Source organism: Dryobates pubescens (genome assembly GCF_014839835.1).
Source record: "Dryobates pubescens isolate bDryPub1 chromosome 41 unlocalized genomic scaffold, bDryPub1.pri SUPER_41_unloc_1, whole genome shotgun sequence".
Classification (NCBI taxonomy): Eukaryota; Metazoa; Chordata; class Aves; order Piciformes; family Picidae; genus Dryobates; species Dryobates pubescens.
Genome location: NW_026530685.1, coordinates 21,173 through 45,695, shown reverse-complemented (window position 1 = coordinate 45,695; position 24,523 = coordinate 21,173). Strand labels below are relative to the sequence as shown.

Sequence of the window (24,523 nt, the reverse complement as noted above, 5' to 3'; positions counted from 1 at the left end):
GCGCCCTCCGCTCCCCTCGCCGCTCAGCGGGACCAGCACTCCCCCTCCCCTCCCCTCCCCTCGCCGCCGCTTTGTGTACTGAGGCTGCAGCCTGCCCCTCCCCCCCCCCTTCTTCTTCTTCTCCCCCAGACCCCGGTGGTTCGAACCGGTTCCAGCAGCCACCTACCGCCACCCGCACACGGCGGAGACTCCCCCACATCCCACCGCTGGTTTCCCCTGCCCTACTCCCCATCCCCCCCTCCGGCTTCGCGGCGCCTCACGTCCCCACCGCCGCCGCTCCTCCCGCTGCCTCAGCCGCGCCTGCTCGTCCCTAAAGGGGCCCCCCCGCTCCGCCGCTCTCCGGGTGAGGCGACAGGCATGAGCCCCCCGGGACCCCCGAGCGTGATGCTGCGAGGAGGAGAAATGATCTCTGTTCCTGCGAGCTCCCCGCACGTTCTCACGGGGGGCGGCTCCGTGCTTGGCGCGGGTCTTTTTTTTTTTGCCTCTCCTTCTCTTTCCCCCTCCCGCCTCTTTCCCCCCTCTTCCCTCCCTCCCTCACCTGGAAGTCCCCCTCACACCAGAGACGGGAGGAAAAAGAGGGCGCGCGGCGGCGCAGGCACACTGCGTACATACACGCAAACACGCGACCTGCTGCCGGCGGAGGGATACGGTGACGTCATTTCCTCCTGGGCCGCAGGGAAGCGCGCTGATAGGTGCGTGGCGTGCTGACGTCACCCGCAGGCCGGCGCTGCCCCGCTCCGAACGGCGCCGGGGCCTGGCCGGGGGCAGCTCCTCGCCTGTCGCCTGTCCAGCGCAGGTTGCGCACCCCCCGGAGGAGATGCGGGGCCTCCGGGCTGCTCTCGGCCTCTAGGGGAAGCGGTGGGAGCTTGGGGGTGGGGTTGCTGTGGCGGGGCCTAGCGCTGCTTGAAGGCCCTGCCGGTGCCTGCAGGCCCGGGCGCCGCCTCAAGGCCCTGGCGCCATCTCCTCAGGTGGGATCTGGGGGTGCAGCAGGCTTCCAGGCAAGCCTGTGCCATCTCTTCTCAGGGCTGTCCCACCTGCCTTCATGGCTGCTGGAGGGGAATGGAGCCTTCCTCACCATGTCGAAGCAAGGAGGTGGCTGGCCAGAGCGTTGCCAGCCAAAATCGCCCACCTGCAGCCTGTGTTCCCTTTGGCTTTAGTTGTATCTTGGGCATTTGCCACCTTTGGTACTGTTGATTGCATCTTGCACTCCCCAGGCACCATAGGTTGGCAGCGTGGTGAGGGCTCGATGCTACCATCTATAGGTGTAGTGATCATTAACCCTGTTGTTGTCCTTGGGTCCTGGTGTCTTCAGTGCGAGGTGGTTTAGGGGGTTAGCAATGCTGACAAGAGTCAAGCCTGCAGCCTTTGCCCTGTAGCCTTTAGTTTTGGGGGAAGGTGAAGTGAAAGCTGCTGTGGTTAGAACCTCAGTCCCATCGGCCATGAAACAACGAGTCTGAGAGCCAGGGATGCTCAAATGCATCTTGCTGGCCATGTCTCGAAACAGAAGATGATTTTAGTGAGGAAAGAGACTTTGGAGGTCCAAACACTTTCAGAAGTCTTTTTGATTCCTTTTCTCTCTGGTTTATGTCCCTTCTGTGAGGCTCATCTCAAAAGTTGCTACAGGTTTCACCCCTCGGGGATGGCTCCAGAGGGAGAGGTGAAGAATTAAAACTGCTGTAAAATTCCCCCTCCCAGCTTCTCTGGAGGTTTCCTGGCAGACAGGACAGAGGTGTGAGGACATAGCCATGTTAGGAGGTGTCCCCTGTGGTGTGAGGACTTTGTTTTAGGAGATACTTGAGCATGGATGCAACTTGAGGGGAAGTGTGACCAACAGGATGAGGGGAGAGGGGGTTTTGCCCTCTGCTCTGCTCAGACCCCACCTGCAGCACTGCATCTAGGTCTGGGGCCCTCAGCACAAGAAGGAACTGGAGCTGCTGGAGGGGATCCAGGGTAGGCCAGCAAGATGATCAGAGGCTGTAGAACCTCCCCTGTGGAGACAGCCTGAGGAAGTTTGGGCTGTCCAGCTGGAGGAGAGAAGGCTCTAGGGAGACCGTAGAGCAGCCTTCCAGTACCTGAAGAGAAGGCTCTGGGAGAGCTGGGGAGAGACTTTTGACAGGGGCTAGGAGTGCCAGGATGAGAGACAATGGCTTTGAGCTGGGAGAGGGGAGACTGAGCCTGGAGATGAGGAAGAAGTTGTTTAGTGTGAGGAGAGCCTGGCACAGGCTGCCCAGGGAGGCTGTGGCTGCTTCCTCCGTGGAGGTGTTCAAGGCCAGGCTGGATGAGGCCTGGAGCAGCCTGGGCTGGTGGGAGGGGTCCCTGCCCATGGCCCTCCAGAAAGCTCAGACTGCAACCTCACACCAGAGAAGTTTCTCCTCACCTTGAGGTGGAACTTCTGGGTTCCAGTGTGTGTCCATTGCTCCTTGTCCTATCACAGGACACCACTGCACAGAGCCTGGCTCCTTCTTCTTGCCCCCCCACCCTTCAGCTAATTGCAGGCATTGATCAGGTCCCCTCTGGGGCTGCTCCTCCCCAGACTAAACAGCCTGAGGGCTCTCAGCCTTTCCCCATCAAATGTTCCAGTGCCTTCAGCATCCTCACAGCCTCTGTTGGACTTTCCAGTAGCTCTCTCTTCGTCCTGAACTCGAGAGCCTAGAACTGGCCCCAGGACTCCAGAGGTGGACGCAGCAGGGCAGAGCAGAGGGGTAGCACAACCTCCCTTGCCCTGCTGGCCACACTCCTCTGAATGCCCCCAGCACACCCCTGGCCACCAGGGCACCTTGCTGCCCCATGGAGAACTTGCTGTCCCCCAGGACTCCAAGGGTCTGCTCCATGGAGCTGCTTCTCACCAGCTCATCCCCTAATCTGCTCCTCGTGCAATGATCAGACAGCAGTTCCTGCTGCATGGGGTTGAGACGTTGGAGGCTGCCAAACCTGCCCTGACCTGCCTGGACTCCTGGAGAGCATAAAACCCTGCCCAGGAACAGGAGCTCAGCAGAACTCTTCGCTTGGCTGGTGCGAAGCCGCAGGCTGGTTCTGCGCCAGGGCAGTGAGTAGGAGGGTTCAAAGCACCCAGGGACAGCTCCAGGATCCGAGCAGGTGAAGGCGCGGCAGAGCCCCAGCGGCGCTCCGGAGCTGCGCTCCCGGCCGCGGCCCCTGCGCTGGATCCTCCCCTTGGCGAGAGCCTCCCTGCCCTCCGCGCCGCCCGGCGCCGCTGCGCTGACCCCGGCCGGGCGCTTTCGCTCCTCGCAGCTCCCCTGCAAGCAGCTCCTCTGCAAGCAGCTCTGCTGCCTCCTGCGCCGCCTGCCAGCCGCCATGGGTAAGAGGTGCACGGCGGATCCGGAGGGGTCTGCTGCCTCGGGGAAGCGGCCGGCAGGGGCCGGGGCGGCTGCTGGTGGGCCGGGCCGGTGGGGAGAGCCGTGGGGCCGAAGTTCAGCTCGGCCACTGCTGTGCTGTGAAGGGTTGACTGGCAGCAGTGCACGCCGTTCATGTCCTTAAATGCCACTTTTTGCCCTTGAATGCCTCTTTTTGCTATTAGTGCCACTTTGTTTTCTCTTTGTGCCCTCGAATGTCACTTCTGTTTTTCCCCTTTAAATGCCACTTTCTCACCCTCGAGGAGCAAACAACTTGGACTCACTGCTGTGGTTGGCTGGGAACCTGGAGCGTGCTTGGGAAGGTCTCCAAGGAGCAGGCAGCAGAACTGAGTGACAGAGTTCAGCAACCTTCTGGTTACGTTTTTGTTGTGCCAGCCCTGGGTGTTGCTGTGGGTGTTCGGTTTTGGATACAAGGGAAGGAAGTAGAAGGAGGGGACTGAAGGAGATGGCTGAAGGAGGGTGAGGGGAAGGGCTTTGAGCTGGGAGAGGGGAGATGGAGACCGGAGATGAGGAAGAAATTCTGTAGTGAGGGTGGGGAGAGCCTGGCACAGGTGGCCCAAGGAGTCTGTGGATGCCTCCTCCCTGGAGGTGTGCAAGGCCAGGCTGGACAAGGCCTCAAAGCTCATCCAGTTCCAGCTCCCTGCCATGGGCAGGTGCACCTCCCACCAACCCAGGCTGCTCCAGGCCTCCAAGAAACTCTGCATTTGGGTTTGTGAGCTGGGATGGTGCCAATTCTGCCACACTCTGCTCGGGTCACCTGGCAGTAAGTTAACTGCTGCACCTGGTTCTGGGGAGCAGGGCTGGAGAGGAGCAGCTGAGGGAGCTGGGGGTGTTTGGTCTGGAGGAAAGGGGGCTGAGGAGAAGCCTCATTGCTCTCTGCAGCTCCCTGAAAGGAGGCTGGAGGCATGTGGGGGGTGGGTAGGGACAGGACAAGAGAAGATGGCCTCAAGTTGCTCCCAGGCAGGTTTAGGTTGGCCATTAGAAGAAAATTCTTCACTGAAAGGGTTCTCAAAGACTGGCACAGGCTGCCCAGGGAGGCTGTTGAATCCCTGCCCCTGGAGGGGTTTCAAAGCCACAGAGGTGTGATACTGAGGGCCATGGACTAGCCCCAGCCTTGGCAGAGCTAGAGCTGGTTGGACCAGATGATCTGAAAGGCCTTTCCCAACAACAGTCATTCCAGGATTCTCTTTTAACTGTCAGAACCCCATCCTCAGTTCACCTGGATGCTTTGTGGGCTCAGAGGCAGGACAGGAGCAGGTCTGGATGCACTAAGTGTAGAAGGCCAGGCTGGAGAAGAAGGGGTACCAGGGAGACCTCAGAGCAGCCTGCCAGTAGCTGAAGGGGCTCCAGGAGAGCTGGGGAGGGGCTGTTCAGAAGGGCTGGGAGTGACAGAACAAGAGGCAGTGGTCTGGAACTGGAGCAGGGGGTGTTCAGGTTGGACATCAGGAGAAGTTCTGCACAGCGAGGGTGGTGAGACAGAGAAAGGTTGAACTGGATGACCCTGAAGACCTTTTCCAACCAAACCAATTCCATGATTCTACCTTAAAGCTTCCAGCAAGCTGCTGGTTGGTGTCAGCAAGGTGCTCTTGGCAGTGTGGAGGATCAGCTCTGGGGCTTCTCCTCCCCAAAGCTCATTAAAGGCTGCTTGCATGGCTTGGTACTTAGAAGAATTGGTCTCCTGCAAGGACCTGCAGCTTTGGCTGTGGTTGGTCCTGGATGTGGATGCTTCCCCCTCCCCCCCAGTTTGTGCCTCTTCAGCAGTTTGCTGGGATCCTTCCACAACCCTCCCTCCATTGTCAGGATTTAAGCAGCTGGGGCCCACACCTTCACTTCAGAGAGCTTGCTGTTTACTCACGCTCTGCAGCAAGCCAAGCTTGGCCCAGATTTGCTCCACCTCACTCGAAGCTTTCAGCAGGGCAGCGTCATTTATTGTCACATTTCGCCTCAACAGCCTCTCTAAAGTGCCCTGGGTCTGTTCCCAGCTTGTCTGAAGAGGGCTGAAGGACCACAATGCCACAACCAAGAAGCCCTTCCTGCTCCTTTCCTTTGTTGCCTGCTGGGAACTCCAAACTGGCCAAGAATTCCAATTTCATAGATTCATGGAGTGGGTTGGAAGGGACCAGAAAGCTCATCCAGTTCCAACCTCCCTGCCATGGACAGGGACACCTCCCACCAGCCCAGGTTGCTCAAGGCCTCATCCAACCTGGCCTTGAACACCCTCAGGGAGGGGGCAACCACAATTTCCTTGAGCAACCTATTCCAGAGTCTCCCCACCCTGGTACATGAAGAACTTCTTCCTCAGCTCCAAACCATTCCCCCTTGTCATGTCTCCAGACACCCTCAGGAAAACTCCCTCTGCAACTTTCCTGTAGGATCCCTTCAGCTATTGGGAGGCAGCTCTGAGGTCTCCCTGGAGCCTTCTCCAGGCTGCCCAGCCCCAGCTCCCTCAGCCTGTGCTCACAGCAGAGCTGCTTCAGCCCTTGGATCATCTTTGTGGCCTCCTCTGGACTCTCTTCAGCAGCTCTGTGTCCTCCTCCTGCTGGGGACAGCAGAGCTGGAGGCGAGGTCTGAGCAGAGCAGAGCCAAGGGGCAGAATCCCCTCTCTTGCCCTGCTGCCCACCCTGCTCTGGCTGCAGCCCAGAAGCAGTGTGTGAGTTGTAGGTGCCTGAGCACAGGTTCTGAACGTGGTAGTGTAAAGGCTGTTGGGAACGAGTTGCTGCAAATCCCAGCTTGATGACAAACCTCTCAGGTTGTGTTTACAAGCCAGCTTGGCACAGCCTGCATGGGAAGGCCTCAGCAGGTATCTGCAGGCAGTTGGAGAACAAAAGAGGGTTGGAACAAGATCAGAGAGACAGGAGGAAGAGAGGCGTGTGTGAAGAACGAAAAGGGAACATTCATCATAGAATCATGGAGTGGTGGGAAGGGACCTCTGGAGATCGCCCAGCTCAACCCCCTGCCAAAGCAGGGGCAGCCAGGGCAGGTCACACAGGGACACAGCCAGGTGGGGTTGGAAGCTCTCCACACAAGGAGGCAAAGACCTGGAGTGATGAGACAAGGGCTGATGGATTTAAGCTTCATTGCTCTTCTCTGGCCCTGCTCCAGCCCTCAAGGTCCTTCTGGCAGCAAAGAGCCCGAAGCTGACCCCAGGACTGCAGCTGTGGCCTCCCCAGTGCCCAGCCCAGGGGGACAATCCCTGCCTTGCTCCTGCTGCCCAACTGTGGCTGCTCCAGGCCAGGCTGCTGGTGCCCTTCTTGGCCACCTGGGTACCCCTGGCTCATCTCCAGCTGCTGGCAAGCAGCACTCCCAGGTTCTTGGGAGTTTTGCTTGGGTATTGTCACCACCACGCTGTCTCCTTCCTTTGGTGGCTTCTCCTGTCCCGTTCCATGCTCCACGTGTTTCTGGGAGGCAGCATCACTTTCCCTGGGAGGGATCAGAGATGTTGTCAAAGTGGAGGGCAGGCTGGGCAGGATGTGACTCCCTCCTTGCTCATTAAGGGCTGCCTGCAGGCCAGGGACCCTTCTCCAAGTGGGGTCCCTCCCAAGGACAGGATGAAGGCTGAATCTCCAGTGGTGGACTTGGCAGTGCTGGGTTAATGGTTGGACTCAATGATCTCTAGGGTTCTGTTCAACCTAAATGATGAGGCTTGGCCTGGATGACCTTTAAAGGTACCTTCCAACCCAGCCCATTCCAGGATCTCCCATTCCAGGATCTCCCATTCCTCCCAGCAGGTTTATTTTCAGCAGCTCAAGGAACCTCAGCACTGAGGGGAGTCAGCAAGACTTTGGGGTACTTGGCAGGGTGAAGATGGGGTCTAAGTGTTGAATGCAAACCCAAGCTCCAGCTGGGGGAAGTGGGCTGGAGATCTAAAGACTTTCCTGTTTCCTTCTCCAATCAGCAAAATGTGGAGCCTGTGGCCCAGGATATGCAACTCCCCTGGATGCCATGAAAGGCAAGTACTGGGATGTCTTCTCTAAAGCCAGGCCATCAGCCAAGGATGGTCTCAAGCTGAAAGGTGAAGGCTGGGTAGATGCCTTCTGGAGTGGCTCATTGATTAGCAAGGCCAAAGAGACTCCAAAGATCAGAAGAGTTTGGTTCCTTTGGCAGCCAAGCTCTGGGCAGAGCCTTTGAGCTCTGACCCGGAGTCCACCAACACGAAGTGGGCTGAGGTTTGAAGTGCTGCCACACCACTTCCTCCAGCTGGGATGGAGAGCTTTAGGTGCAGCCCTCAGGTTCTCCCATAACAACAATGCCCATTAGGACACCAGAGGGGGAAAGAGGAGTGAGGGTTTTCAGTGTGACAAGAGGTTAGTGCAAGATTCTCATCCACTCACAGCTGTAGAAAAGGATCCCCTCCTCTTCCCAGGAAGCATCTGCTCTTCCCAGCAGTGTCTGCCTAAATCCTGAACCTCACCAGAGCTCCTGAGGCATTCTGCTGGAGCCTTTCATGGTGGCAGAACTCCTCTGTGAGTCCTTGGAAAGCTTCAGCCTTGTCCTGAGCATGCTTTTGGCAGAGGTGGACTGAACATCGGACAGCTACCGCTAGGGCCACCAGGGAAGGGAGAAGCTGTGCCACGGCAGGGTGGTCACCAGCACTGCCCTGCTCCAGCAAAAGAGCCCAGAGCAGCCCCAGAGGCTCCTGCATTAGGTGGGCACTGGGCTGGAAAAGCCCCACAGCTGGGTCACCACCTGGTTGCTCCAGTCACTCACTCCTGGAGTTTAGAGAGGAAAAGGTTAAATCCAGGGAAAACTGCCTCCAAGTTGGGCACAGCTTGTTGGGAAATGGTAATGGTTTCTTGGTTTCATTAACAAGAGTTGTGCCTTGCAAGGGCCCCGGGAGGAGATTGTCTACGTGCCCTGCATCTACAGGAACACTGGCAAGGACAAGCCTGACTACCTGGCCACTGTGGATGTGGACCCCAAGTCCCCAAGCTACTGTCAGGTAGAGTGGCCCCCAGGCCAGGGTTGGGTATTTGGTGTCACATCTTCAGTTTTGGGTAGAATCATGGAGCTGAGCAGTGCTTGCAAATAGCTGAAGGGTGGGGGGCAAGAGGAAGGGGCCAAGCTCTGTCCTGGGATAGGACAGGGGCAAGGGGCACGAAGTGGAGGCCAGGAGGTTCTGGCTGAGCAGGAGGAGAAAGTTGTTTGGTGTGAGGGTGCTGGAGGCCTGGAGCAGGCCGCCCAGAGAGGCTGTGGAGTCTCCTGGCGTGGAGAGCTTCCAACCGTACCTGTCTGTGTTCCTGTGTGACCTGCCCTGGGTGCCCATGCCCAGGCACTGGGGTGGCACTGGGTGATCTCCAGAGATCCCTTCCAGCCCCACCATTCTTTGGTGTGAGGGTGCAGCCTGAGCTTTCTGGGGAGATCCTGGCTGGAGCTGAAGGCAGCAGAACCACCCCCTCGTGCTGGTTATTAATTCGTCAGGCTTACAGAAGTTGGAGAGCCCAAACTTGTACCTCAAGGTTTCATACATTCATAGAAGGGGTGGGAAGGGATCTTAAACCTCACCCAGTTCCAGTCCCCTGCCACGGGCAGGGACCCCTCCCACCAGCCCAGCTTGCTCCAGGCCTCATCCAGCCTGGCCTGGAACACCTCCAGGGAGGAGGCAGCCCCAGCCTCCCTGGGCAGCCTGTGCCAATGTCCCCAGCTTCACTCCCAAGAATTTCTTCCTCCTCTCCAGTCTCAACCTGACCAGGTTTGGGTTCAGCCACCAGCACACCCAGCATGCAGCAAAGGCTCTGCAGACACCGTGTCCAACCTTCCCCCGCTTCCCAGCTGCAGCTCTGTCTCAGCCTGGAGCTGCTTCCTGAATGACAAACAGGCACCTTCCTTCTGTTCCTGCACTAGTTCATGCTCTTGACATCCAGACCTGCTCCTTGGCCTCGGGGAAAAGCGACCCCGAACTGCACCCTCAGCCTGTCTCTGCCAACAAAGCTGGTGAGGAGGAGCAGGGCAGGGATTGTTCCCCTGTGCTGGGCACTGGGGAGGCCACAACCGGAATCCTGGGCTCAGGTGTTGTGGTTTAAGCTTTCCCAGAGTCCAAAAGCCCAAATGGAACAAACTGGGATTGCCTCCCCTCCCATTTTTCCTGGTAGGGGAAAGCAAATTAAGCAGGAGAAAAGGGAGGTGAACCCACAAAAGAAACAGTCTCGATTTGGAAGCGAAGAGGTAAAATTAACAGAATACAAAAGGCATTTGAGTGAAAGGAAGGTCACAAAGCCACAAGGGAAAAAAGGAAAGAAAGATCTACAGAAAAGTATCCCATCTGGCAAAGGACTCCCTGGTGCAGTGTGGAGTCTCTTGGGGTGCAGTCCTCAGGAGTCTGGGTGCAGCATGGAGCAGGCCTCACTGCCTGGTTACAGCAGGGAGCAGCAGGAGCAGCAAAATGACTCCCTTTGAATGGGCTTGGTGGACAGGAAGGGGCAGTGGAATAGGCTTTGACCCAAGGACCCCTCCCCTGGGAGGCAGGACCAAGCCTCTCTGCCCACCTGGGTCAGGTTTCTTTGTCCACCTGGGGGCTGGGTTCTTTTCAGTTCCACCCCCTCTGGGACTGGCTGTAACCTAACAGCCAGGCTTGGGCTCCTCAGGGCCATTGAGGGCTGGAGCGGGGCCAGAGGAGGGCAACGAAGCTGGGGAAGGGTCTGGAGAACGGGGCTGGGGAGGAGCAGCTGAGGGAGCTGGGGGTGGTGAGGCTGGAGAAGAGGAGGCTGAGGGAGACCTCCTTGCTCTCTGCAGCTCCCAGAGAGGAGGCTGAGCCAGGTGGGGGCTGGGCTCTTCTGCTAAGGGACAAGGGTCAAAGGAAGAGGAAATGGCCTGAGATTGCCCCAGGGGAGGTTCAGGTCGGCCACGAGGAACAATTTGTACCCTGCAAGAGTGGCCAGGCCCTGGCACAGGCTGCCCAGGGAGGCGGTGGAGTTCCCATCTCTGGAGGCGCCGAAGAGCCCCGCGGCCACGGCGCTGGGGCCAGGGCTCGGAGGCCACGGCGGGGCTGGGCTGGATGCCCTTGGAGGGCTTCCTGATGCTGTGCTTCTCTGCAGGTGATCCATCGCCTGCCCATGCCCAACCTGAGGGATGAGCTCCACCACTCTGGGTGGAATTCCTGCAGCAGCTGCTTTGGGGATGCCACAAAGAAGAGGAACCGACTGATCCTGCCCAGCTTCATCTCCTCCCGCGTCTACGTGGTGGATGTGGGGACAGACTCACGAGCTCCCAGACTCCATAAGGTCTGTTGGAGAGCAGCTCCGTGGAGAAGGATGTGGGAGTCCTGTTGGACAACAGGGTGACCATGAGCCATCAAGGTGACCTGGTGGTCAAGAAGGCCCCAAGGGTCTCCCGGGTGCATCAAGCAGAGTGTGGCCAGCAAGGCAGGGAGGTTCTGCTGCCCCTCTGCTCTGCCCTGGGGAGGACACCTGTGGAGTGCTGGGGCCAGTGCTGGGCTCCCCAGTTCAAGAGGGGCAGGGAACTGCTGAAGAGGGCACAGCAAAGGGCTGTGAAGATGCTGATGGGACTGGAACATCTCTGAGATGAGGACAAGCTGAGGGACTTGGGGCTTTGGAGCTTGGAGAGGAGCAGCCTGAGGGGGATCTGATCAGTGCTGATCGATACTGCAAGGGTGGGGGACAGGAGGGTGAGACCAGTGGTGACCAGTGGCAGGACAAGGGCCATGGGGACAAACTGCACCATCAGAAGCTCCACCTGAACATGAGGAGGAACTTCTGGAACCGAAGGGTGGTGGAGGCCTGGAGCAGGCTGCCCAGGGAGGAGGTGGAGTCTCCATCTCTGGAGAGGGCATGGCAAGGGGTTTGGAGTAGATGATCTCTAAGGTCCCTTCCATGATTCTGTGATCCAGCTCCAGCCCCCTGCCATGGGCAGGGACACCTCCCACCAGCCCAGGCTGCTCAAGACTTCATCCAGCCTGGCCTTGAACACCTCCAGGCAGCTATAGCCTCCCTGGGCGACCTGTTTCCGGGTCTCCCCGTGCTCACTCTCAAGAATTTTTTAACTCCAGTCAGGGTCTTCCTGCTGCATGATTCAGGCTGGGTTTAACCCCCTCAGCTCTTGCTGTTTTGTGTTCTTGAGCAGAATGAATCAATGTCATGGATGGCCCAGAGGGCAGAGGAGAAACCAGGAGGTGGCAGGAACTCAAAGCAGCAAAGGCCTCCCTCTCACATGTGAACCCTTCCTGCTCCTTCCTCATTCTGAAAGCTGAACTCTGAGGCTGGAGCTGGTGTCCTGCAGTGGTCAGGGAAGCTGACAACCATTCTCTGTCTGCATTTCAGATTGTTGAGCCAGTGGAGCTGTTCTGGAAGGGGAACCTGGCAAATCCTCACACCTCTCACTGTCTGGGCAGCGGTGACATCCTGATCAGCTGCCTGGGAGACCCTGCTGGCAATGGAAAAGGTATTTATCATCCCTTGCTACTCCAGAAAGGGACTCAGTATGGCAGGGTCCTGCTCCCAGAGCTGGAGGACTTGTGAAGACCTCCTCTGAGATCTCCAAGCAAGCCCTTTAGCTAACAGCAGAAGCAACACTTCAGCCACCAGCTATGGTCCCTGCTCTGCCACAGCAGCTTGGAGCCGCTGTGGAGGAACCTCGCGGGGGCTGGGGATGAGTTCAGCTTCCTCGGCTCGCTGAAGACAGCCAAGTCCAGGGGCTGGGAGTGAGAAACCATCACCGTGGGTTGGCAATGCCCTCGTGCAGCCCAGCAGGCAGCTGCGTGCCGGGCTGGATCCAGAGCAGTGTGAGCAGCAGGGCAAGAGGAGGGGATTCTGCACCTGGCCTCTGCTGAGACCTCACCTCCAATCCTGCCTCCAGTTCTGGTGTCTCCAGCATGAGAAGGACACAGAGCTGCTGAAGAGAGTCCAGAGGAGGCCACAAAGATGAGCCAAGGGCTGGAGCAGCTCTGCTGTGAGGACAGGCTGAGGGAGCTGGGAGAGTTCAGCCTGGAGAGGAGAAGGCTCCAGGGAGACCTCAGAGCTGCCTGCCAGGACCCGCAGGGATCCTGCAGAGGGAGTTTTCCTGAGGGTTTCTGGAGACAAAACAAGGGGGAGCGGTTTGAAGCTGAGGGAGAGCAGGATTAGACTGGAGCTGAGGAAAAAGTTCTTCAGTACCAGGATAGGGAGGCTCAGGAATGGGTTGCCTCCCCTGGGGGGTGTTCAAGGCCAGGTTGGAGGAGGCCTTGAGCAGCCTGGGCTGGTGTTGGAACTGGATGATCGCTGAGGTCCCTTCCAACCTGAGCCATTCCATGAACATTCCACTGGGATCCCTTTCAGCACAGAGCAAGGAAGGCCTGCAGCCTGTAGCAGCTCAGTGCTTGTGACCTGGCCAGGAGAAATTCTGGCGCCAACCTGAAGTCCTCTTTGCCTCAGACCTCTCGAGCTAGTTTAGATTCTGTCTTCTGCTTAAAACTCGGGAAGGCTTCCGGACTGTAAAGTTTGTTGCTTATTCAGGTGTGAACCACCTGACACCCACAGAGAAATCTGAGCTACCAGAGGAAGCCTTTCAGATGGTGGGTGGAGAACCCTGCTCCTGTTTCCTGTTCGGGCTCAGAGGGCGGTGGTGAATGGTGCCACAGCCAGCTGGCAGCCAGGCACCAGGGGTGTGCCCCAGGGACCAGTGCGGGGCCCCAGCCTGTTCAGTATCTTTATTGATGATCTGGAGGAGGGGATGGAGTCCATCAGCAGTAGGTTTGCAGATGACAGCAAGCTGGGGGCAGGAGTGGAGCTGTTAGAGGGTAGGAGAGCTCTGCAGAGGGACCTGGGCAGGCTGGGCAGAGGGGCAGAGGCCAAGGGCAGGAGATCGAACACATCCAAGTGCCAGGGGCTGCACTTTGGCCACAGCAACCCCAGGCAGTGCTCCAGGGGGCGACCTGCTGGGAAGCAGCTCCATGGAGAAGGATCTTGGAGTGCCGATGGACAATAGATTCTCATTGGGCCAGCGAGGTGCCCAGGAGCGTCCTGGGGACATTCAGAGGAGTGTAGCAAGCCGGGCAAAGGAAATTCTGCTGCCCCTCTGCTCTGCCCTGGGGAGGCCTTCTCTGGAGTGCTGGGGCCAGCTCTGGGCTCCCCAACTGCAGAGGGCCTGGGAGCTGCTGGAGAGAGTCCAGAGGAGCCTGGGAAGCTGCTGAGGGGCCTGGAACAGCTCTATGAGGAGCAAAGGCTGAGAGCCCTGAGGGCATCTGCTGAATGCTCAGCAGGAGCTGAAGAGGCTGTGGGGGGCAAGAGGCTGGGGCTGGCATCTGCTGAGTGGTGCCCAGGGCCAGGCCAACGGGCAAGGGGCACAAAGCGGAGGGCGGGAGGAGAAAGTTGTTTGGTGTGAGGGTGCTGGAGGCCTGGAGCAGGCTGCCCAGAGAGGCTGTGGAGTCTCCCTGTGTGGAGAGCTTGCACACCCCCTGGGCACTGTGCTGCTGGGCAAGCTGCTGTGGGTGCCCTGCTGGAGCAGGGGGCTTGGAGGAGATGATCTCCAGAGGTCCCTTCCCACCTCTGCTATCCTCTGATCCCAACCTTCTCCTCCAGCACAGAGCTGCCTTTTGCAGCCTGTTTTGAACCCCAACCTTTATTCTTTATTGAAAGCTGTGAATCTCTGTAGGGTGGCTTCGAACATCTCTCTTTGCTTTCTCTACCAGCTGGCTTCATCCTGCTGGATGGGGAAACCTTTGAGGTGAAAGGGAACTGGGAGAAAGGGGAGAAGATGCCCAGCCTGGGCTATGATTTCTGGTATCAACCCCGCCACAACGTCCTGCTGAGCACCGAGTGGGCACCCCCAAAAGTCTTTGCGGATGGCTTCAACCCAGCTGATGTGGAGAGAGGTGAGGGAGGATTTGGTTGCACTCTTCCAAAGAGAAACGTTTTATCTCTTTGGTGGGTTAACATTGCCTTTTCTGGCCTTACTTTTGCCTGCCCTGCCCTGTTAGGGCACTACGGCAGCCACATCAACGTGTGGGACTGGAGCACCCACCGCTTCACCCAGGCAGTGGACGTGGGGAAGGGCTCCATCCCGCTGGAGATTCGCTTCCTCCACAACCCAGACGCTGCAGAGGGCTTCGTCGGCTGTGCTCTGAGCGGAGCTGTGCAGCGCTTCTACAAGACAGAGGTGAGTGTGGGTGGGGAGGCCCTGCAACAGGCTGCCCAGGGAGGGTCTGCCTGCACCCCCCAAGGCCAGGCTGGATGAGACCTTGAGCAGCCTGGGCTTGATCAGGAGCAGTGCGGCCAGCAGGAGCAGGGAAGTCCTTCTGCCCTGTGCTCAGCACTGCTCAGGCCACACCTGGAGTCCTGTGTCCAGTTCTGGGCCCCTCAGGTCAGGAAAGAGGTTGAGCTGCTGGAAGGTGTCCAGAGAAGGGCAACAAAGCTGGGGAGGGGTCTGGAGCACAGCCCTGTGAGGAGAGGCTGAGGGAGCTGGGGTTGCTGAGCCTGGAGAAGAGGAGGCTCAGGGGAGATCTTACTGCTGTCTACGGCTACCTGAAGGGAGGCTGTAGCCAGGTGGGGGTTGGCCTCTTCTCCCAGGCAGCCAGCACCAGAACAAGAGGACACAGTCTCAGGCTGTGCCAGGGGAAGTTTGGGGTGGAGGTGAGGAGAAAGTTCTTCCCAGAGAGAGTCGTTGGCCACTGAAATGTGCTGCCCAGGGAGGTGGTGGAGTCCCCACCCCTGGAGGTGTTCCAGAGGGGATTGGATGTGGTGGCACTTGGAGCCGTGGTCTAGTAGTCAGGAGGTGCTGGGTGACAGCTTGGACTTGATGATCTTTGAGGTCTTTCCAACCTTGTTGATTCTATGATTCTCTCCCCTGTGCCTCCTGCAGAAGGGAGACTGGGCAGCAGAAAAGGTGATTGAAGTCCCCAACAAGAAGGTGAAGGGCTGGCTGCTCCCTGACATGCCCGGTGAGTGTGCGGATCACCTTTGGGTGGCGTCCTCTCCAGTCCCTTCGCGCAGGTGAGCCTTCTGCAAGCTCTCACCGGAAATGGCAAACAGCCCCCACCCCTGTGAAGCGCTCCCCTGGCTTGGCTTGTGTGAGAGTGCTGGAGGCCTGGAGCAGGCTGCCCAGAGGGCTTGTGGAGTCTCCTTCTCTGGAAACTTCCAAGCTCCATGTGGATGTGATCCATCTCCTGCCGGAGCCAGGTTAGCCTGGCTTGTGAGCTGCCAAGCAGGAGATGGCTAGACCCCTGCTTCCACACAGCTCAGTGCTTGAAGTTGGTTCCTCTTGGAGTCTGGGTCCTTCAGATGAGATCCCAGTGTCCAGGAATGTTCCTGGGAGTGCTGGCAGAGCCTGGACCTCCTTTGGGCTCTTGAACACCTCCAGGGATGGAACTCCACCACCTCCCTGGGCAGCCTGTGCCAGTCCCTGACCACTCTTTCAAGACACAAATTCCTCATGGCCAACCTGAATCTCCCCTGGGGCCATCTCAGGCCATTTCCTCTCCTGTTTGTCCAGCTCCTCTCTGAAGGCTTTCTTCCGAAGCTCCTACGAGCAGAACTTTGACAGACATCAGTCACCGTTGTGCTCTTGGCTGCTGCTGGTCCTGACCGTGTCCTGACTTTGCTGCTGCCTCTTTCCTTGCAGGTCTCATCACTGACATCCTGATCTCCCTGGATGACAGGTTCCTGTACTTCAGCAACTGGCTGCACGGTGACGTCCGCCAGTACGACATCTCTGACACCCGCAGACCCAGGCTGGTGGGGCAGGTGAGGCAGCAGCGGAGGCCCTGCCGCAGACCACAGCAGTGCAGGCTGCTGGTTTCCTTCTCTCTTGAGAGGAGAAAATCATAGAATGATAGAACTGGTTGGGTTGGAGAAGACCTCTAAGGTCATTCAATCCAATGTCAGCCCCACCGTGGCCCCCAAACCGTGGGGCCAGGTGCCATGGCCACAGGGTTCTTCAACGCCTCCAGGGATGGGAACTCCACCACCTCCCTGGGCAGCCTCTGCCAGTGCCTGAGCACTCTTGCAGGACACAAATTGTTCCTCATGGACAGCCTGAACCTGCCCCTGGGGCAGCTTTGGGCCGTTCCCTCTTGTCCTGTCCCGTGGCCGGTTCAGGCTGTGCCTCTGAGAAAGGGACAGTTGCTGGAACGCTCTGGCTGAATGGTTTGCTACAAAAAGGAAAACAAAGCTACTCTAAACCAATTTCACTGGCAGAGTGGTAGAATGCAGCATTAAATGTTTGGCTTTAGTTCAGTTTGAATCTCAGTCAGTTCAGTCTGTCTGTCTCAGTCTCTCTGAGCAGCAGCTGTGTTCTCTCTGTGCTGGACGGAGCTGACCTCGGACTAACTGAGCCAACCAGATAAGAAACTAATCCTTGCACAAGCTTTGAGCTAACAGAATTCCCTCCTCAATAATTACCTTTTCTCTCTCTAACGCTTTTTGGGGAAAAAAGGGAGGAAGGGGGAGGGGGGGATTGTTGGGGACCCCTCCTCTGGAGGAGGAAAAGGTTTTTTTTTGCTGTGTGTTTCTGTAGCTATTGTAAATCCTGTGTGTTGTGTCTATATCCATCTGCATTTCATCCTGCTTGTGAATGCAGCTCTCATCCATATCTCCGCTTCTCTGACTGAGTCAGCTGTGGTTTCTTTGTGTGCGGGGGAGAACCGAGCCTTCTCTCACCACCGCATCTCCCTTGTTCCTTGGCAGAAGACCCAAACCCCCCACCTGGCTCCAGCCTGCTCTTGGAGAGTTGCAGAGAGCAATGAGGTCTCCCTCAGCCCCCTCTCCTCCAGCCTCACCACCCCCAGCTCCCTCAGCTGCTCCTCCCCAGCCCTGGTTCTTCAGACCCTTCCCCAGCTTTGTTGCCCTTCTCTGGCCCTGCTCCAGCCCTCGGTGTCCTGGCAGTCAGGAGCCCAACCCTGAGCCCAGGATTGCAGCTGTGGCCTCCCCAGTGCCCAGCCCAGGGGGCAATCGTGGAATCACAGAATTGTCAGGGTTGGAAGGGACCTCAAGGCTCAGCCAGTTCCAACCCCGCTGCCGTGGGCAGGGACACCTCACGCTACATCAGGCTGCTCACAGCCACCTCCAGCCTGGCCTTCAAAACCTCCAGGGCTGAGGCTTCCACCACCTCCCTGGGCAGCCTTGTGCCAGGCTCTCGCCACCCTCACGGGGAAGAGCTTCTTCCTCGCATCCAATCCGAATCTCCCCACTTCCGGTTTTGCTCCATCCCCCCCCCCGGCCTATCGCTCCCTGACAGCCTCAAAAGTCCCTCCCCAGCTTTCTCGGAGCCCCCTTTAGATACTGGACGTCCACAAGAAGGTCTCTCTGGAGCCTTCTCCTCTCCTGTGCCCTGCTCCTGCTGGCCACACTGTAGCTGTTCCAGGCCAGGCCGCCGGTGGCCGCCTTTGCCACCTGGGCACCCCCTGGCTCTTCCCCAGCTGCTTGCACCCAGCACCCCCAGTTTCTTGAGGGTTTTGTTCGAGTGCTGGTCACCATCTTGCTGTCTCCTTCCTTTGGTGGCCTCCCCTGCTCCATTCCTGTGTTCCAGGTGTTTCTGGGAGGCAGCATCACTAAAGGTGGGGCTGTGACTGTGGTGGAGGACAAGGAGCTGCAGTGCCAGCCAGAGCCCTTTGTGATCCAGGTGAGTTTTCCTACTACACTTTCTCGGTGATCTCATCGTGACCCCTGTGCCACCTCCCCCTTGCTCCTTGGTTACTCCTATACCCTGTGCAGCTGTGTCTGAGCTGGGTTGTGCCTCAGATCAACAACCTGGGCAGGATGCTGGTGGTTCCTGGTGGTCTTCTGGGTTCCCGCTGGCACAGGACAAGCTGTTCAAGTGCCCCGAAGCCTGAGTCATGGCATCTTCCCTGCTGCTGCCAGGCAGCTGGCTCAGTCTGCGCTCACCCCTCTGCCATCGCCGCAGATGCGGATGCTTGAAGCCCTAAGCCGGCTCATTCTGATGTGTGACAAATGAAGGAACGTTAATGGTCCCTGCTCCTTGTCTGTGTCCATTGATGTCCCCCACTGCCAAGGGAGGTACCTATGGTCATGGACTGAATATGGTCACAGCTAAGATCTTTTGGCCACCAAAAGCAGTTTCAGGAAGCTCCACTGGCTGCAGTGTGTGGCCCAGCTGCAGTACAGACCTCCTCTTCCTTGTCACTGTGTTGGGCCACCCACCCCTTGACTCTTTTTTCGCCTTTCTGGCCCAGTACAGCAGCAGGAACCCTTCAGCCCTTACTTCTGCCATGACTGCTTCTGTCAGGTCATAGAGTTGTGGTTGGGTTGGAAGGGGCCTCAAAGCTCATCCAGTTCCAACCCCCTGCCACGGGCAGGGACCCCTGCCACCAGCCCAGCTTGCTCAAGGCCTCGTCCAGCCTGGCCTTCAACACCTCCAAGGCAGGAGGCAGCCACAGCCTCCCTGGGCAGCCTGTGCCAGGCTCTCCCCAGCCTCACTCTCCAGAGTTTCTTCCTCATCTCTGGGCTCAGTCTCCCCTCTCCCAGCTCAAAGCCATTGCCTCTTATCCTGGCACTCCCGAGTCCTTGTCAAAAGTCCCTCCCCAGCTCTCCTGGAGCCTCTTCAGCTCTAAGGTCTCCCTGGAGCCTTCTCTTCTCCGGGCCGAACAGCCCCAACTCTCGCAGCCCGTCCCCACAGGGGAGGTTCTCTAGCCCTCTACTCATCTTGGTGGCCTCCTCTGGCCCCTCTCCAGCAGCTCCAGGTCCTTCTTGTGCTGGGGACCCCAGCAGTGCTGCAGGTGGGGTCTGAGACGAGCGGAGCAGAGGGGCAGAATCCCCTCCCTGCTTTGGCTTCGGCCCAGCAGAGGGCTGGCTCTGGGCCGCTGGTTGCTGTTGCCTTGCTGCTGCATTTCTCTGGCAGCTCACCTGCAGCACCTTGTTCTCTGCTTCAATTTTAGGGGAAGAAAGTGCCAGGTGGCCCTCAGATGATCCAGCTCAGCTTGGATGGGAAGAGGCTGTATGTCACCACCTCTCTCTACAGCGGCTGGGACAAGCAGTTCTACCCAGAGCTTGTCAAGTAAGAACCCTGTGGGCAAGAGGGGTGATGGGACAAGAGGTGATGGAGCTAGAGGTGTTCCTGCACCAGCTGGTGCAGGAAAGAGCCTGGCTCCAACTCTAGGTGAGGGTGTCAGGAGGACTCTGCTCCTTCTCTGGAGACTTCCAAGACCCATCTGGATGTGTTCCTGTGTGGTCTGCGCTGGGTGAGCCTGCTTTGGCAGGAGGGGGGTTGGGCTCGGATGGTCTCCAGACGCCTCTTCCAACCCCAACCATTCTGTGGTTCCACTCCGGAAGGAAAGGAAGGAGAAGCTCTTGCAGATGGCCACAGGAGGGCTCAGCACAGCCTCTCTGTTCCTGTCGCTGCTCAGGGTCCCTAATTCACAGAATCATGGAATTGATTGGGTTGGAGAAGATGTCCAGGGTCATCCACTCCAACATCGACACCACCAGGGCCCAGGTGCCATGGCCACAGGTTTCTGGAACACCTCCAGGGATGGGGACTTCACCACCTCCCTGGGCAGCCTGCGCCAGGCCCTGACCACTCTTGCAGGGCACAAATTGTTCCTTACGGCCAACCTGAACCTCCCCCGGGGCAACCTGAGTTCATCTCCTCTTGTCCTGTCCCTTGTTTCTTGGCAGAAGAGCCCAACCCCCCCCACCTGGCTCCAGCCTCCCCTCAGGGAGAAAACAATGACGTCTCCCTCAGCCTCCCCTGACCAAACACGCCCAGGTCCTGCAGTTGCTCCTCCCCAGCCCTGTTCTCCAGACCCTTCCCCATTTCTGTCTGGAGCTTGCAGCTCCCCCTGAGGTGCTGCAGTGCCCTTTGGTGGCCTGCTGAGGACCATTTGGATGCTGGGATTCTTCCCGTTTTCCAGCAACCCCTGCCCAGATGTGGAGGGGCACAGCGAGGAGCACAAGCCCTTCTCCCAAGCCTCCATTTCCTTCTCTTTTCCAGGCAAGGATCTGTTATGCTGCAGATTGATGTGGACTCTGACAAAGGTGGCTTGAAAGTGAATCCAAACTTCCTGGTGGATTTTGGGAAGGAACCTGATGGGCCTGTCCTGGCTCACGAGATTCGCTACCCTGGTGGAGACTGCACCTCTGACATCTGGCTCTAAGCCTTGCCAGCAGCCCTTTTCTTCTGGGCTTTTCTTGCTTTCCTCCCTCCCTCTTTTCTCCACCCTCCACTCCTCTTTCCTAGAGGTGAACTTGGGTCATTTGGAACTTTGTCCCCTCTCTCAGTTGAGACTTCCACCAGGCTAAGCCACAGAGGCTCCACTTCCTCCTCGTTCTGAGGCAGCCAAGGGAATCCTCTAAGATGTGACACTCAGCTCATGGTCTCCACTCCTTCCCCTTGCACAAAGCCCTCTGCAGTCACTCAGTTCCAAGGATTTTAAGGACTCTCTGCCTGCTTTAGTGCCACTTGGGTGGAGAAGCTGGTCCTAGATAACTCCCCCCGTAAGGATACATTCCATGACCTTGCCCAGAGCAGGAGTGTCCTGCCCCTTGCAAAGCTTCCTTTGCTCATGAAGTCATCAAGGGCTTTTGCAGCAGACACAGCATGAACCTCCCACACCTCTAACTGTAGCCACATCTTCCTGGAGCTGGGGTAGATCTGAGCCTTTCTGCATTGCTGGGAAAAGGAATCAAGAATAAAATCGTTCTTTGAGGCAGGTGAAGCTGCTGTCTTTTGTGCAGGGGGTGCTGGTAGTGTTCCAGCTGTGGCCTTTGTGGGTGGGGGGGTGGTGATGTTGGTGTGGCAGCTCTGGCCTTTGGCCCTTCAGGGGGGTGGCAACACTGAGCAGGCAGGGGCTGCTCTTGCCCCTGTGCATGGGAAGCAGTTCAGCTGGGCTCTCCTCAGAGCTTTTCCCATGTGTATCAAAAACAAAGACACAAAAAACCCCAGAGGAAACTGTGGCAGCCGAGGCTGTGCCTTTAGCCTGGGAGCTGCAGCTGGTGTCAAGGGGCAAACAAGAGAGCAATAACTCCAGACAAATGGCACTGGGAGAGGAGTGGGATGCAGTTTTACAGCCCTGGACTCAAACTCCGGCGGCGTCTCCCTGCTGGCACGCACACACGCTGCCCTCGGACAGACACCGCTTCCCGGCAGCCTTGAGGTAAGCAAAACCAACTTCCTAACAACGCTTGGAGCTAACTGAAACTTCCCCTGACGCTTCTTCTCTTTCCCTCTCACGAACTGGAGGGAAAAGGGAGGGAGGTGTTGGGGGGAGGCCAGGTGGAGTCCTGCCCAAGGAGGATTTGGGTGTTGCTGTCCCCCTGTGTCAATCCTTGTCTAATATTGTCAGTGCTGCACATTCTGTACAGACCCATTGCATCCCATCTCCGCCTGTGAAATGCAGCTTCGTTGGCTTCCCTGCCTGGAGCCGGCCGAGCGCCGGCGGATGCGCGTGCGTGAAACCATCACGCCGCCAGAGAAACACCAAGCCCTACAGAAGGGCAACGGCTTTGAAGCGAGTGATACGGATGTGACAGTGATGCTTTCAAACCCTGTTTTGCTGTCCCTAGAATTTGCTTTACATTCCAGAAGCCTTTCCTGTAACAGAAGAGATACAGTAGGGCTGATGTCAAAGGCTTTCCACTTAGGCATTACTACTATTCTGCAACGATCCCATTCAGACCCGTCCAGTAACCCCCCCCAAAACCCTGACACCCCCAGACGAACCCCTAGGGTATAACAAGGACCCTTCTGCACACCCTCAAACCCTTTGGACTATGCCTGGATCCCCCAAATCATCCCCCAGAGTCCCCCAAATCATTGCCCCCCGCCCAACCCAGAACCCAGCTCGTCCTTTTTACCCTGCAACGATCCCATTCAGGCCCCTCCAGTAGCCCCCCCAAAACCCTGACACCCCCGGACAAAGCCCTCCCAAATGCTAGGGACCCTTCTGCACAACCTAGAGCCGTTTGTAGCCTGCCTGGACACCCCCAGAGGCCCCCAGCCCCCGAAATCCATGCTCCCCCCTCCCTCTGACCAGTTCCCAGCTCATCCTTTCTGGCCAGCTATGATCCACTTCAGGACCCCCCATCGCCCCCCCAAAACTCTGACACCCCCAGACAATCCCCTATGGAATTCTCAGGACCTTTCTGCACACCCTCAAACCCTTTTTAGCCTGCCTGGATCCCCCAAATCATTGCCCCCCGCCCAACCCAGAACCCAGCTCGTTCTGAGTTCTTCCCAGTACCTCCCAGTTAACCCTTAGAATTCCCCAGTGCCCTACTCACTCCCCACCAGTAACCGCCCCCCCCCCAACCCACCCCCCCCAAGTCCTTCCACAGCCTCCCAGTCCTTCCCGGTACTGTCCAGAGCCCCTCCCAGTGCCTCCCAGTCCTTTCCCATTCCTCTCCCAGTCTGGGAGGAGGCTGGTAGGGACTGAGAGGCACTGGGAGGGACTGGGAGCCATACCTGCACTACATGGCATCAGTCCTCCAGCCCTGGGAGACAGCTGGAAGCAGTCAGAACCTATCTGGGAGCACTAGACATCACTGGGAGGAACTAGGAGAGTACTGGGAGCACTGGGAGTATCTCCCCATAACCCCCAGTGCCTCCCTGAGCCTCTCCAGACTGCCCCAAAGTCTTTCCACAGTCTTCAAGTTCTTCCCAGCGCCATTCACAGCCCTTCCCAGTACCTCCCAGTTATCCCTTAGTATTCCCCAGTGCCCCACTCACTCCCCCCCCAGTAATCCTCCCCCCCAGAGTCCTTCCACAGCCTCCCAGTACCTCCCAGTACCTTCTAGTACTTCCCAGTAGCCCCCAGTTCCTCCTAGTACCTCCCAGTCTCACATAATCACCTAATCAACCAGGTTTGAAGAGACCTCAGAGCTCATCAATTCCCACCTATGACTGCATCCCTGACCCCTCCTGACAATTAAACCGTGGCTCCAGGTGCCACATCCCGTTCTTTTTTGGAACACCTCCAGGGATGGGGACTCCACCACCTCCCTGGGCAGCACATTCCAATGGCCAATTCCTCTTTCGGCGATGAACTTTGTCCTCACCTCCAGCCTAAACCTCCCCTGGCACAGCTTGAGACTGTGTCCTTGTGTTCTGGTGCTGCTTGCCTGGGTGAAGAGACCAACCCCCACCTGGCTACAACCTGCCCTCAGGTAGTTGTGGAGAGCAAGAAGGTCTCCCCTGAGCCTCCTCTTCTCCCGGCTAAGCAACCCCAGCTCCCTCAGCCTCTCCTCCCAGGGCTGTGCTCCAGACCCCTCCCCAGCTTTGTTGCCCTTCTCTGGACACCTTCAAGAGTCTCAACCTCTCTCCTAAACCGAGGGGCCCAGAACCGGACACAGGACTCAAGGTGTGGCCCGAGCAGCGCTGAGCACAGGGCAGAATGACCTCCCTGCTCCTGCTGGCCACCCTGTGCCCGACGCAGGCCAGGATGCCATTGGCCTTCTTGGCCACCTGGGCACACTGCTGGGTCACGTTCAGCCTACTCTCAACCAGTACCCTCAGATCCCTTTCTGCGTGGTTGCTCTCCAGCCAGTCTGACCCCAGCCTGTAGCGCTGCCCGGGGTTGTTGTGGCCAACGTGTAGAGCCTGGCACTTGGATGTGTTAAACATCATCCCCTTGGACTCTGCCTGTAGGAAAGCAGAAAGTATCTATGGAAGGCTTCAGGACAGGAAAGAACAACAGGCTGCTGACAACAGAAGACCGGTCCGATGACGAAGAAGAGCCGACCGCAGTAACCAGCCTGAAGCGCGAGACAGGAGGACGCTTGCCTCCACGCCGGAGAAGCTCAACCTGATATGGGATGAAGATAGTAATGGACAGCTGCATATCAAGGGAGAAAACTCTATGAGCGGCAGTGGTGCGAGAAGGTCGGGGAATCGCTTAGCCTGCTTGATTTTTCCTACATAAACTGCTCGTTCTGTACCAATAAACACTTCCTGCTTCACCAACCAGGGAGTCCGTGCATGCTTTCCAAAATCTGCCCATCTGCCCAGCCTGTCAGGGTCCCTCTGCAGAGCTCTCCCACCCTCTAACAGATCAGCTCCTGCCCCCAGCTTGGTGTCATCTGTAAAGTTATTGATGATGGACTCAATGCCCTCATCCAGATCATCAATAAAGATATTGAACAGGATGGGGCCCAGCACCGATCCCTGGGGCACACCACTGGCGCCTGGCTGCCAGCTGGCTGTGGCACCATTCACCACCACTCTCTGGGCTCAGCTTCCGGCCAGTTCCTAACCCAGCACGGAGTGCTCCTGTCCAG

At 57.9% G+C, this 24,523-nt stretch overlaps 1 protein-coding gene across 1 annotated transcript; it reads left to right on the top strand.

Annotated features, from left to right (window-relative positions):
* Positions 1 to 3,312: 3,312 nt before the first annotated feature.
* Positions 3,313 to 20,954, top strand: LOC104308073 (methanethiol oxidase). Its single transcript, XM_009909201.2, has 12 exons — positions 3,313 to 3,391; positions 7,267 to 7,320; positions 8,198 to 8,310; positions 10,403 to 10,588; positions 11,645 to 11,765; positions 13,990 to 14,172; positions 14,278 to 14,456; positions 15,159 to 15,237; positions 15,918 to 16,039; positions 17,823 to 17,915; positions 19,189 to 19,307; positions 20,244 to 20,954. Exons 1-12 carry the CDS (start codon positions 3,313 to 3,315, stop codon positions 20,404 to 20,406), a joined length of 1,491 nt encoding a protein of 496 aa, XP_009907503.2. The 3' UTR covers positions 20,407 to 20,954.
* The last annotated feature ends 3,569 nt before the right edge of the window (positions 20,955 to 24,523 follow it).